Source organism: Leuciscus leuciscus (assembly GCF_965113295.1).
Source record: "Leuciscus leuciscus genome assembly, chromosome: 13".
NCBI classification, from domain to species: Eukaryota; Metazoa; Chordata; class Actinopteri; order Cypriniformes; family Leuciscidae; genus Leuciscus; species Leuciscus leuciscus.
Genome location: NC_138737.1, coordinates 4,956,105 through 4,970,741, shown reverse-complemented (window position 1 = coordinate 4,970,741; position 14,637 = coordinate 4,956,105). Strand labels below are relative to the sequence as shown.

The 14,637-nt window shown below is 36.4% G+C and overlaps 1 protein-coding gene and 1 long non-coding RNA gene across 7 annotated transcripts in view; one reads left to right on the top strand and one right to left on the bottom strand.

Moving 5' to 3' along the window:
• Positions 1-14,637, top strand: part of LOC309513444 — a 193,243-nt gene that overhangs the window by 122,296 nt on the left and 56,310 nt on the right. The gene's annotated exons all lie outside the window — the stretch shown is intronic.
• LOC309513435 (macrophage mannose receptor 1-like) lies at positions 2,111-11,000 on the bottom strand. 6 transcript variants are annotated; one of them, XM_082189243.1, is made up of 5 exons: positions 10,725-11,000; positions 8,181-8,585; positions 7,908-8,069; positions 6,270-6,648; positions 2,111-6,136 (listed from the first exon to the last, which is right to left on the bottom strand). In XM_082189243.1, exons 1-4 carry the CDS (start codon positions 10,768-10,770, stop codon positions 6,275-6,277), a joined length of 987 nt encoding a protein of 328 aa, XP_082045369.1. In that variant the 5' UTR covers positions 10,771-11,000; the 3' UTR covers positions 2,111-6,136; positions 6,270-6,274. The 6 variants fall into 6 exon arrangements, with proteins under 6 accessions (XP_082045369.1, XP_082045372.1, XP_082045374.1 ...); XM_082189246.1 differs by having other exon boundaries at positions 2,111-6,133; XM_082189248.1 differs by having other exon boundaries at positions 2,111-5,804.

Here is a 14,637-nt window from a genome sequence, read left to right as displayed (position 1 = left end):
AAGGAGAAACAGAGAAACCATGTACAGCTGGCATGATGGGGTGAGGGAATAAAGAAATGGGGAAGGGAGAATTCTGGAATGAAGACCACCTCTCATGTAGCCTTATTCTTCTATGCCTGTTTCTCTCCTATGCTGACATGTATAAAAATAAGAAATCTCTTGGCAAAAGTAACTGGTGTAGCTTCCGTGATTCAACAATAATGGGGAAAAGCATGCTTTTCAAATCTACATAACTAGAACAAGACTTGAAGGAAAAAAGCCAAAGGACAGCCTACACTACAGCTAGAAATGATCAAGTTCAAATTCTAGAACAAGAACTATGTTTAACCACACACACACACACACACACACACACACACACACACACACACACACACACACACACACACACACACACACACACACACACACACAAGAATACACCACAAAGCACACAAAACGAAACCAAGACATGACAGAAAGAGGCACAATATAAAGGGGCCAGAGCACATAAGGATTAGCTGAGCACAATTGGTGAAACAGGTGGTACAAGTCCAAGCTCTTTAAATTGTTTACGTTCATTATTATTGTAATGTTATGTGCTTTGAGACATGAGGTAATTTAACGCCATCTCTCGTGACGCTTTGCAGACTCTGCTCTGTTCATGTGTTTTGAAGGAGGCGTGGCTTTGGAGACGCTCTGAAGGGAGGGTGGGATCTAATGCATTCAAATCTAGATGAAAATTAAAAAAAATTTAACTCCATAATTAAATTCCTAACTATCCCTTTAAGGCAATTACACCACTCAGCAGTAGTAAACCACTTTTGCCCCCTACTGGATCTAGTCAGAAGCTACAGCTGTAAGAAAACAGCAGAAAAACACGAATTAATTTCACAGACATTTTTATTTAAATGTTCTACAAATGAGGAAAGTAGATTTTAAAATATATTTTAAATGATGTAAAGTCTTAATGTAACAGTCATCATAATGTAGCATAATATTAATTTAAATGTATATTCTTGGTTTGTTATACAAACATATATAATTGTTACATTTAATTTATTGCCACACTTTAATATGTGAATTATATTATCAGAAAACTGAACATTTAGCGTTGTCAGACTTTTATTTGTGCATAATGGATCAAACAACGGCGCTGCGCACTCAGCTGCTCATAAACATGGCTGCTATAAATTTTACCTGCCACAAGATGGCACTGTTTTCGACACTCTTGATTCTTTGAATCTTTTCCCAAAACATTAAGGGAAAAGCCTCAGTGCTTCATGAGGCTTCATTTGCCCATTCCTAATTTGTATCTCACAATGATCTTGTAACACTGATATCCACAGAAGATGAAGATAAATCCAAGTTAAACAAGTACTAACAAAAGAGCCAACAATGCAAGACAGTGTGCTAAACACAAACAATACCAGACAAAGAAGTGAACACAAGGAGCAACTTAATAGGCTACACAGTGATGATGACGTGCAGGTGATCAGGTGATGGCTGATTGAGTGCAGGTGGGAATCATTGGGAATGCCGTTGAGGGTTGTGACAGATCTAAATATCAATAAGAATCAAATGATTTAATACTCACAGGCAGAATTTGCTGTTAAACCATAATAGGGTTTATACAAAATAGCACATTTCTCTGGATAAAAGAAACATTGGAAATTCAATCAAATGAAAGTATACATTATTTATTTACTTAGGCTATTCTATATAATGTATTTACAAAATTCTCATGTTTTACGTAAGGCTGAGCAGCTAAACAGCAAAAGAAGGAACTTTGTGCTTCAAAGGATGTTGTGCAGTAGCTGGGTTTGGGTTTTTACTTCACTTTAGTTTCAAAAAAGTAGTTTTTCAGAAACAAGGCCTATGTTATAATGTAGCAAAATTTATCATAAAGAAATTAATTAGTACAGTTACATATATACCAAATATTCTTGTATCAAAATGTAAAAGGAAAGAAACCACTCACAAATATTTACATTTTGAAGAAGTAAAACGGCCTATTGCACAGATTGTGAGCTCAGGAAGTGGCCATTATCAACCGCGACAGACTCAGAGCAAATGAGACACGCAGGCCTCGTACAGCTCGATGCATGAAGAATAAATGCATATTTTCCCACCTATTCATCTCGGAAAACTCGGTTTTTAGCGTCAACTTTCCTAATTTTTGAAAATGCCATTGTTTTTCACTCACTGAAAGTTTTATCTGTAGGCGTTTTTCACTCGCTGAAAGTTTCATCTGTCTGCGCACTCTCTGCTCTCTTCACTGCAAGCAAGTCTGAACGTAGCAACAGTGAGCATAGTAACTGTAGTAGCAACTTGTTCTGTACACATAGCCTATGGTTTGGGCTTGGTGTAACTGTCTAATGTCTTCACACTGGAAACTATTTCTGCAAGACTTTTTTTTTTCTGTACTTCCAGATTGACATCTTAATATTCTTCTTTAGAAGAATATTATGATATTATCTAGAACTATATAGTGAAGCATAGTAGAGGATTCAAATGAGTCTCCTATGCCAGTATTAAGTCACAGCTAGTATAAATCTAGCTGGATAATTCACAAAGTCTTTCCACCATCAAACATCGCTGTTCTTATCTTGTATCATTAAAAACTGTGACGTCATTCTCAGACAGGGCTATTATGTGATTTTTATAGTTGGCTTTCAAATAATTTTGAAGTTAGGACACCACTGGGGTTGTCCTACTGTTCAGACAGTTTTTAGGATGTTTTGTGGAGTTTGGATGCTTCTGTAATACCATTTTCCTATCTGTAGTTAAGATAAGATTATGCACTTAAGAAATGTAATTTTGTTATAGCTTTTGTCCTAAATGAGGTCCAAACTGAAATTTCAGCCCGATCTCATCCCAAGGCGTCATATACTGACGCTTTTGACATTTCGTCTACATCCAACGCACATGGCACCCTTTAGCGTCAATATGAGACGCAGATAGATATGGGCCAGAAGGCGCCTCCTAGCGGTCTAACCCTAACCCTACCCCAGACCTAAACCTACCCATAACCGAACAAAGCTCTGTGCGTGTCATATTGACGCTAAAGGGTGCCATGTGCGTTGGATGTAGACGAAATGTCAAAAGCGTCAGTATATGACGCCCTAGGATGAGAATGCGTTGGAAATTTCCATGGTTACCAAACAGATAATATAGGATTATAAAATGGATAGTTCCGGTGTTGTGCCGAATTTCGACCCCCGCCAAATTATTACCCCCCTAGCACTGGTAGGTTTAGGATTAGTTGTGGGGGAGGGGTAAAGGATTAGGGGTGGGGTTAGGATTAGGCAATCAGGAACTGACTTCAACGACGGGGGTAGATTCTGATTGGTTGAGCCACGTTTGAAGCCCTTGTAAATTACTCATCATACACCTGTGACCGCATTACATTAGTATTACTGCACAACTGCCATTTGTGATTATTTGTTGCTTGGCAACCTCTTTGGAACTACATTGCTTGGTGGAGGAGTAAATGTGTTGTAACTTTATATTTTTTGTAAAAAAAAAATGTATATTAAAATTTATATTTTTATGGAGTAACCGTTTTATAAAAGCGTGCCTAACAACGCCCCTTAGCTGTTCTAAATCTTAGCTGTTGTAAATCAAGGTTTCACAGGCTTGTTGCTTTATTCTAAAGTTAGGATCTTCCTGTAACGCGCCCCCTGTTCTGTATCACAACTTCACTAGTCTAAAATGAAAATATGTTCTTTGCTGTTGGACTGCACAAATATACACTGCACATTCTGAAGAAAAAAAAAATTCTGTAATGTTTCTTCTGTAATTTTTTTCATGGGTGATTTGGTGTGCATAAATTTATAAATTATATAGACTAATATAATTTGGCTATTTGGTGTCCTTTTGGAGTCTCCAAGTGTCCTTTTTTGGAAAGACACCTACATTTACCTTGTAAAAAACTTGCAGTTTTGTGAGAATCACCCTTCAATCTGATGGTTTACTTTGCTGGATGTAGCAAATGATGGAGTTCTCTTCTAATGATCTGATGATCTGATTCAGGTGTGTTTGATAAGAGAGACATACAAACTGTGCAGAGTGGAGAGGAGTGAGGACTAGAATTGGGAACCCCTGGTTACATATAGATATACATATACAGCGGGGGAATTAAGTATTGAACACGTCATCATTTTTCTCAGTAAATATATTTCCAAAGGTGCTATTGAAATTTTCACCAGATGTTGGTAACAACCCAAGTAAGCCATACATACAAAGAAACAAACAAAAATAAGTTCAGAAATTAAGTTATGTGTAATAATGTGAAATGACACAGAGAAAAAGTATTGAACACATGCAGAAAGGGAGGCGCAAAAAGGCATGGAAAGCCAAGACAACTGCTGAAAACTTACAGCAATTAAAAAGCAATCCAGCCCCCTGTCAGTGGAAATTAATAACAGCTGGTTCAGTCCCAAATGATGGCCTACAAAAAGGTCTCATTGCCAAGGTGTTACACAAGACACATCTCATGATGGGTAAAAGCAAAGAGCTGTCTCAAGACCTTCGCAACCTAATTGTTGCAAAACATAATGATGGCATTGGTTATAGGCGCCAAGCTTCTGAATGATCCAGTGAGCCATAATACGGAAGTGGAAAGACAATAATTTCACCATAAATTTGCCTCGACCAGTGCTCCTCGCAAGATTTCTGATAGAGGAGTGAAAAGAATAATCAGAAGAGTTGTCCAAGAGCCAAGGATCACTTGTGGAGAGCTTCAAAAAGACCTGCAGATAGCAGGTACTGTTGTCTCAAAGAAAACGGTAAGTAATGCACTCCACCGCCATGGCCTGTATGCACGCTCACCACGCAAGACTCCATTACTGGAAAAAAAGCATGTTGAAGCTCATTTAAAGTTTGCTGCACAACATTTGGAAAAGCCAGTGAAATACTGGGAAAATATAGTGTGGTCACATGAGAGCAAAATTGAACTGTTTGGATGCCATAATACACACCATATTTGGAGGAGAAATGGCAGTGCACATTACCCTAAAAACACCATACAACTTGGTGTTGGCTCTTGGACAACTCTTCTGATTATTCTTTTCACTCCTCTATCAGAAATCTTGCGAGGAGCACTGGTCGAGGCAAATTTATGGTGAAATTATTGTCTTTCCACTTCCGTATTATGGCTCACTGGACCATTCAGAAGCTTAGAATGGCGCCTATAACCAATGCCATCATTATGTTTTGCAACAATTAGGTTGCGAAGGTCTTGAGACAGCTCTTTGCTTTTACCCATCATGAGATGTGTCTTGTGTGACACCTTGGCAATGAGACCTTTTTGTAGGCCATCATTTGGGACTGAACCAGCTGTTATTAATTTCCACTGACAGGGGGCTGGATTGCTTTTTAATTACTGTAAGTTTTCAGCAGTTGTCTTGGCTTTCCATGCCTTTTTGCGCCTCCCTTTCTTCATGTGTTCAATACTTTTTCCCTGTGTTATTTCACATCATTACACTTAACTTAATTTCTGAACTTATTTTTGTTTGTTTCTTTGTATGTATGGCTTACTTGGGTTGTTACCAACATCTGGTGAAAATTTCAATTGCAACTTTGGAAATATATTTACTGAGAAAAATGATGACGTGTTCAATACTTATTTCCCCCGCTGTACATATACATACATGTGAAAGGTTAATTGAATGATTCACATATTTTTCAATTATACTTTTACAGTAAAAGTTAGTTTTTCCTCTTCAGGTCTGCTCTTCTCTCTTTACAAAGTCTTGTGATTATTTAATTATTCATGTAGTCGTCGTCGTCTGTAACAGTTGTGGTGGGGTTGATGATGGAGTCTGTTAACAAACGTGTAGAAAGAGTTCACTGGGTTAGTCTGTGTGTGCTGGAAAACCACTGAAGCTGAAGAATCTAATCCTGAACACAAACTCATCAGAAACAAACAAGTCAACAAGAACAAGAAACAAGTCACAACACCTTAATAGCATTGCATGTCAAAATGAATCTCACACCAACTGTGTGAGATTTTAACATAGAAACGCATGCAGGGAACTATATTGAGATCTGTAGGCATATGTAATGCCATTATTGTCATCAGAAATAAGATTGAGGAAGAGAAACTTGCATCTTCAGCTCAGAAAACCACGGCTGCATGTTAGTCTTTGAACTGCTTTTAAGGAAATAAGGAAATGAAATGAATTGCATAACAAAGCATTTAGATATGCTCTCAGCACATTGTGAATGCATTTTCATTATTTTCATTTATAGATTTTGATCTGACTGTGAGTAACTGGTTAACACACCACCTTTATTTGCTCCTGATGGTGGTCACGATCACTGCCACAGTCATGATGACGAGACCAATAGCAATGCAGGAGGAATAGCAGATGTAGAATAAAGATACTCCTTCCTCATGATGATCTGTGTAAGTCTCACTCTGACGGTTCACCGCAGAATTAATCTCATGCACACAGGTGAAGGAAACAGGTGGACTCACTTTCACTTCAAACACACACTTTTCATTTGAATAACACAGTGGGTTCTTCAGTGTGTAGTTGTGTTCACCCGCCACTGACAGCTGGAAAGAGCTCTTAGTGAACCTCCAGCCAAATGAACACATCACTATCACGTGCTCTCTGTCCTGCATCTGCTCATACACTGTGATGCTGGGCACTGGGGCATCTGAAATAAAACACACCAGCATGAATTAACGTTAAAAACAGCATAAAGACTATTGATATTAAATATGTGTTTATTGGTATCTTTTTACTAAGTAATATGATTAAAGGCAAGTATCATCACTGCTACTGCTACATTCAGTTTTCCCGATCTAAACCAATGAAATTGCAGAAATGATAGTCAGGTGATTCTGAAATAATACGTGTATTCTAAAATGCTGATGGGGCTACTGATGTGAATATTAAACAGATTTTTTTTTCTTCCAATTTTAGCCATTAATTTTAGCCAGTCAACATTCTGTATTCTCGTAAGCACTCGCCAAAACGACCATTTTGACATCATTTAAATTTTCTCTGGTTTTGTCCATTTAAGCACGTGTCAGAGTGTGTGTTCACAGAGTGCGAGTACCGAATTGAGTTCTCTTTGGCCTCTTTTGTTAGCCTGGTAATACCAGACTCTGCTACTTAGTCAGGCTACTCTTATGTGTGTGTGTGTGTGTGTGTGTATATATATATATATATATATATATATATATATATATATATATATATATATATATATATATATATATACAGTTATACAATTATGATTATATATATATAAAACGGTTCTCTGTAAAAAAGCAAACATGTACTGTTTTCCAGCCACGGTTCGGCATGCATTTGCACCACAGTTAATCTCAAATCTGACGCCGCATCTATAATATGGTTTGGTGAAAAAACAACAACACGTAAAACAGGCAGACAGGCTGCACCCGAAATTGCAATTGTCTTTTTTTAATGCAAGTAATTTCCATAGAGAGAAACTTTCTAATGACTAAACTCACACAGGCAGTGTTTGCCATACCATTGACAGGATCTGATGGGGGGAAATAACTCTAATAGAAACAATAGGTGCTTCACAGCTTCAGTGCTTGGCCCTTAATTATGTCACTAATTTGAATTCATTATGCCTATTTATTCTCTGCTATGTAGAAAACGTTTTCCCCCAAATGCAACACATTTCTCCAAACTAAATTCAATACTGTCAAAACAATTAAGGCATTATTCAAAACAGCCTTTGTGGTGTTACAAAATATCCACCACTTTGATTCAGCTAACTTTATTAAAATAAATATTATGAACGCTTGTTTTATCTTATTTATAATCATTGTATGTCATCTTGAGGTTGAGGTTGGTTGAGAACCACTGCTATAGAAAGTGCCTATGGTGCTTAAGTATTAAATAGAGATGTTTCTGTAGTGAATAGTTGTGTTGTCTTACTTATTGGGTGGCAGAAGCCCCACTGTTCCTTTTTGTAATCATTTTCTGTGGAACACCACAGCAGACCATCATCCCTGCCATCCACAGTGCACTCAGCGTACACATGTCCATCAAACTTAAAAGGGAAATAGCATGGTTTCCCATTTGGATTACTAGCCATCTCTGCAGAACATAAAGAAATGAAACAGGGAAATTCATAATAGGCATATTGGAAATTAAATTAACATTTTGCAGCCATTATTATAAAGGTCTTAATGGCTGTTTTGGTCAAACCTTGATATCCACGAGAACACAAATTTCCGTCGGTCCCATAAATCCGCCAGCGACTCCAAACACCTGTTCCATTAAACAGCATCATATTTTTCTTATCATTATTTCCATAGTTCAAGTGCAGTGGATATCCCTTCAATACAAGCAAGGTCTCATCTTTACATTCCCAGGTTTGTCCGGGGTTAGATTCATTGCAGGGCAGAAGGATAACTTTGGACCTGTCTTCGATCTTCTCGGCCCCCAAGCAGAGACTAAAAGCGAGGCTGATGATTCGTGAAGAGGAAATCCATTGGAAATGCTGAGCTGTGAAAGATGCGTCGCACGGCGCAGTCAGCACTACAGTAGCACTCGCGGCATACACACATTTGTTGTGGTCCTCGTTGTAGATAAGGAAGGAGCTGGTACTGTCTGAATATATGAAACATTATATCAGACACTGTAATATGCAGCACATTCCATTATGCAGAGTTCAAATTGAGAAAAATGTCTAGGCTACTTATTAAAATGTAACACAGGTGGTTTCCTGAGTAGATGCTGCTTCATAATGGAAAAAATTGGAACATGTCTGTGGTGCAAAATACTTTCTTAAACCTCTTGCGATTTAAAGGGTTAGTTCACCCAAAATTTTAAATTCTGTCAGTAATTACTCATCCTCATGTTGTTCCAACCCCATAAGACTTTCGTTCATCTTTGGAACACAAATTAAGATATATCTAATGAAATCTGAGAGCTGTCTCACTCCTTCATTGGCTGCTAGGTAATCAATGTCTGCCATCCCAGAAAAGTTAGTAAAGACATCGTTAAAATAGTCCAAGTTGTACGCTTCTGGGTCAGAACGTAGGCTCACTATTGGCTGACGCTGGTCATGTGTGTGATGCGACGTCTACGTTCTGACGTACAACCCAGAAGCGCTGCGCTGTTACACTACGTGAACTCACTCAGAGGCACACACAGAAGAAAATGAAGAGTTGAATAAAGTTGTTATTTTTGTTTGTTTTTGTGCACAAAAAGTATTCTCATCGCTTGATAAACTTAAGGTTGAGACACTGTAGTCACTTGGACTATTTTAACAATGTCTTTACTAACTTTTATATTGATTATAGATATCGATTACCTAGCAGCCTATGAAGGAGTGAGCCAGCTCTCAGATTTCATCAAAAATATCTAAATTTGTGTTCCGAAGATGAACGAAAGTCTTACGGAGTTGGAACAACATGAGGGCGAGTAATTACTGACAGAATTTTCATTTTTGGGTGAACTAACCCTTTAAGGCTGATTGCTATACATCAATACAATCGCAATACAAATGTTTTAGCGTTTATTTGTTCATTAAATTACACATACATCATGGCCTTTGTGGATTGTAAGCATAGAAAACTGTGTGTGCATTCTTCCGGTGCATGTGTGAATCTATTGCACATAAGCTATTTCTGGATTCCCCTGTGCATTTGTGGATCTGTGTGCATCTATGGGAGGTATGATCATGTCTTCACTCAATATACAGTATGTCCTCATCATCTGTAGCTAAATATCTCTGGATAGACATCATTTTTAGACAGTGTTTACATAAACAGATATTTTGGGTTTACAAAGTTTCATGTATGTACTGATAGATAACTGTTCAGATTGTCTGTAAATTAATTTACGGTTTGAATCGGAATGCCATCATCACTCCTTCAAATTCACTCTCCAGACCCCACCTCCAATTTTCATCCCTAAATGTGCTCAATTACATGCATTACTATACCAGTAGGGAATTAGTGCTGCCTCCGAATATACAAAGAGACACAAAATACAGCTCAGATAGTTTGATGATTATAAAGTTCATATAGTTCAGCTTATATCACTGACAGTCCAAATTTAATCTAATTTTACCTTAAAAATAACTGACATTGCTGTATTATAGAGCGTTGTAGTATTATACTATTAATATTTTGAAGTGCTTTGTTTTCATTTTAATCGTAGTATAACTTTTTAGAAATTGCATGTTTTATTCCGTATTAGTTTTTTTCCAGTTAGTAATTTTAGTACTTCAACAACAATTTATTTCAGTTAGTTGGGAACATTTCTAACTCTCCTTTACAATTTTTTCATCTAATATTTATATTTTATTTTATTTCAGCTTTAATTGTTAACAATATTTTATATATATATATATATATATATATATATATATATATATATATATATATTTTTTTTTTTTTTTTAAGTTTAAACACTGTTATAGAGCAACTGATATTTCAAAGTTCGTCTTCATTTTAAATAGTGCTAAAACGATGCACCTGTCATTGAAAGGTAATCAGGGTCGGATGTATTAGATGGCATTAAAAAAAAATATATATATATATTGACTTCTATTCTTGCACTTTAAAATATTTTTCAAATTAATACTGACAGAAAAATTGATAGATTAAAGTCATTAAAGGATGCATCTGCCATTGTATGGTATTTTAAGTAAAAAATCTCAAACTTAGCAACAGTTCTATGGATTCATATCCTTATAGTAGATAGACAAAATCTGAGGCAAAGGAAATGTGATCTACTTACTGAAAGCTGACCAAAAGACCAATGAAAGGACATAAAGCAGGTTCATTCTTGATGTAGTATGGTCCAGGAAGATGAGCAAATGATATCAGAGATCAAATTTTAAATTTTAAAATGTAAAATTACAATGACAAATTAATGAATCAAGTAAATATGAAAATTAAAATTGCAAAAAATACATCTAAGTAATAATATCCATAGTACTGTATCTAACAGGTGAGGTTTGTGAAGAGTATAGAGAAAGAAGGGCCCAAAAGGATTAAGATATCTGCAGAATGCAAGGAGAGAAAAAAGCATAGAGTCTTCTGAACCTAAACATTTTATATGCTGTGCTTATGTAACAGGAAGGATTTGGGAAATGTGCTGCTCTTGCAACTAAGTCCGCACGATATTGGAAATGACATTGCGATATTTCATTTTTCTGCAATATATATTGCAATAACCACTTCACCAGATGACTAGAATAGCTCTATTTGTAAAGAATTAATCATTGTAGAATGACTGGGGTGATTTTGTAAGGGAGTGAATCTGCGTAGGAAATAATAAACAAATTACAACCATAGATAAATACAATAGGACAAAGAAACAAATGAAATAAACAGTGCTTTATGTTTTTCAGGCAAGACTAACAGTATTCAGGTACAAAAATGTAATAATCAAATGTAAAATAACACTGCATTCTTCACTGTATAAATTAAATATAATTAATCTTTGTTAAAGCTACAAAAGGGAAAACTGTCATCGCTAGTGGCCCATGCATATCAACTGTCACTAAAAATCAGTGGTAAAACGTGAGGAAATGCTAGATTTTTTTTTTTTTTTATATAGCTGGCAAAGTTAAAGTCTAATGAAATACACGGACACCTTATTTTTGTCCTTTCAAAAGTAACTGAATGCCCTGCTACATATATTAGCATACAGTAATCATAATTGTATTTAAAACATATTGTTTATATATACACTATAAATGCATATATTTGAAAATAATAAATTCTCAGCTAAAAAAAAAAAAAAAAAGAAACGTTCCGTACATAGCCTAGATCTACGCGCCCCTAAACCCACATAATAAAGATGGACAGTGACATAGAAATTTTCACAAATTAAGCATACGTTCCATACACTTGAGGTATTATCGAAATATCTAAATTTTAATAACGAGTGTTTATTTAACAAAAGGCAAATAAAATGGTCAGGGTTACATTTTAGACACACACACACACACACACACACACACACACACACACACACACCTCTGAAGCGATAGAAAAGTCCTCAGAACCGCATCACTCGCAAGACGAAACCTGCATTGCTGTACAAGGCCGGAGTCCACCATTCTCCAGTTGAACGGTTGCTACACACACATAGTTTAGATGTGTCCGTGGTTGATGGCCAACCAACCGCTTGCAGTCAGAGTTATTAGGTCACCATGTTCCTTGTAAGGCACACAGAATATTAAACAAATTATTAAACAATTGTGGTTTTAACCCCTTTAAGAGAATATCACAGATCTTGCATTATCTCATATTGCAGAGAATAATCAAACATATCAGAGATTTGTCTGATGACTCAGAATGACATTTGACAGAATGACAGATGTAAACACGATAACTTAAACGTGATAAGAAGGTACAAGTGTAAGATTTCATGTCGCGTTGATTTCTCACAATTCGTGTGCTTTTTCTGGGTGAGACGGTGAATGTAGATAATAACAATAATCTAGAAACAAGTTGAATCAACACCACAACAACTGAAGCAGCAAACATAAAATTTGTCACTGCCAATACTTTTGGTCACGGCTGTGTACACGAATCTGTACAAAAACGCAGCAAAACATTTCTACTGACTCCTATCCAGAGAAATGTGCTTTACTTACTGAAAGCTGACCAAAGGACCAATAAAAGGACATAATGCTGTCATAGATTAGAGATCTACAGCTTTCTGAAACACATGCGTGACAGTGACTGAGTCTGATAAAGTGATTTCTTGTCTTACAGTTTTTCTCGATTGTTTACACACATTTTCTGGTACTTGAGACACAATGACCACAACATGTAACTCATTCACCAACCCCCTGAACCAGTTCTGCTAAACTACAAGCACAATTCCTGCTTTACACTCAAATTGTACTTCTAAAACACACTTTTTTTCAAAACACTACACACAATTCTCTGCTTTTGGCACAATTTTCATGCAGAAATCTCATTTCATCACAAGGAACACACTGCCATTCAAATATGCACACTGACTCATCACATGGGCAAACACCCGTCACACAGTTTTACAATTAGCAATCAGAGCTTTAGCATAAAAGGGCAACAGGTGAGCTCTTCAATGGAGCGATGGATGCCAACATTGGATTTTATTTTTTTACTGTAACTGTATACAGTAAATTCTTCTGTTGTTTTGTATGTAGACCACTGTACTGTATGTACAACTTTGTGTTGGTTGGGATGTACACTGTGTACATTGTTTTTGTGGGAAAAATAAAATATATTTGTTACCATGTATTTGTGTGTTCTGAGTATAAAAACAATATTCTCAAATATTTTACAACACACTTATGTATGTACTGTCTGTAGTAAGTGTAAAACTGAACAAAAAAAGGCCTAAGTCATTATGATGAATGGAGAAGAAGTGTTTTCCATTCATCATAGTGTTTTCCATTGAGCACATCAGTGTTCAACTGGTTCTTATAAATGTCTATTCAAATTATGGTTTGTGTGTGTCATTTGAAAACAAAATACCATTTTGAGAAGAAATAACATTGTTTTGAATGTAAAGTTTCATTTTGCAGGAGAATTGAGGGGTTTTGCCCATTGTGTGTGTTTTTTGGGATTTGTGTGTAGTTCTGAGAATTTGAGGCATGCTTTCAGAAAATGTGTGTAAACAATCGAGAAAAACTGTAAAAACAAAATATTGCCGAGTAGATGTGGCAGAGTAGATGTAGAGTAATTTCTACTTTCTAAACATTGCTGCTGGGTTTGTAAAATCAGGCTGAAATTAAGCCTACTGTTTACCAACAAATGCCAAATAAGGCAGTATTAATATTACATTCAAAAGAGACCTTATATTTGAATAATGTATGCTCAATATATATCTGGATATAGCTCTTCACATAGATACTTGCACGTTTTTTCTTTGTGGCTTTCTGGACATCCAGCTCCGAACCATCAGCAATGAACACACAACCACAAGATAAACATTTTGCTACAACATTTTACACACATGTATCACATATAGCACACAAGTTCTGTCAAAAAAACATATGCCTATGCACAACATAATGCCTGGATATCAAATAATAGTTGAATTTAATACAATTTAAACAAAGTTTTAAATCTGAAAGTGTACGGTATACACTTTCAAAAGTAAGAGTCAACTCTGAGTCAATGAAATGAATCGTTTTTCAAATGAGTCATAACCAGTTTCGTTCGATGTGACGTCAAGACGAAACATTAGCATATTGCCCGCCCACTTGCGTGCAGACACCAGGGAAAACTTGAACGCCCTCAAATCTGCGGCTGATTCCTGTGGATGATGGATGGATAGCATCATGTCGAGAAGACGCTTTGCTCTACAATGTGAAGGTAAGACCAGTTTTTTTTACACTGCCCAAGGACAAGCATGTGAAGAATCAGTGGTTAAAATTAATCTTTATCACGATACCACAGCAGTATAATCCTAAACTTTTGCTGTGTTCCCTTTATTTTACTGACGACTGCTTCTCAAATCTCAGAGTTCAATGCAGGATTCGCAAACCGCTTGCTCTTAAAAGATGGTGTTCAAAATACTTAGTTTTGAGTTTTATATTGTGTAGGTCTCCTGCTAACTCGCATTATCACTGTCTTACTGAAATACTTCTGCTCATCAGTTGTGGGCCACTATTACCTACAACTGTGTCTATTAATGCTGATTG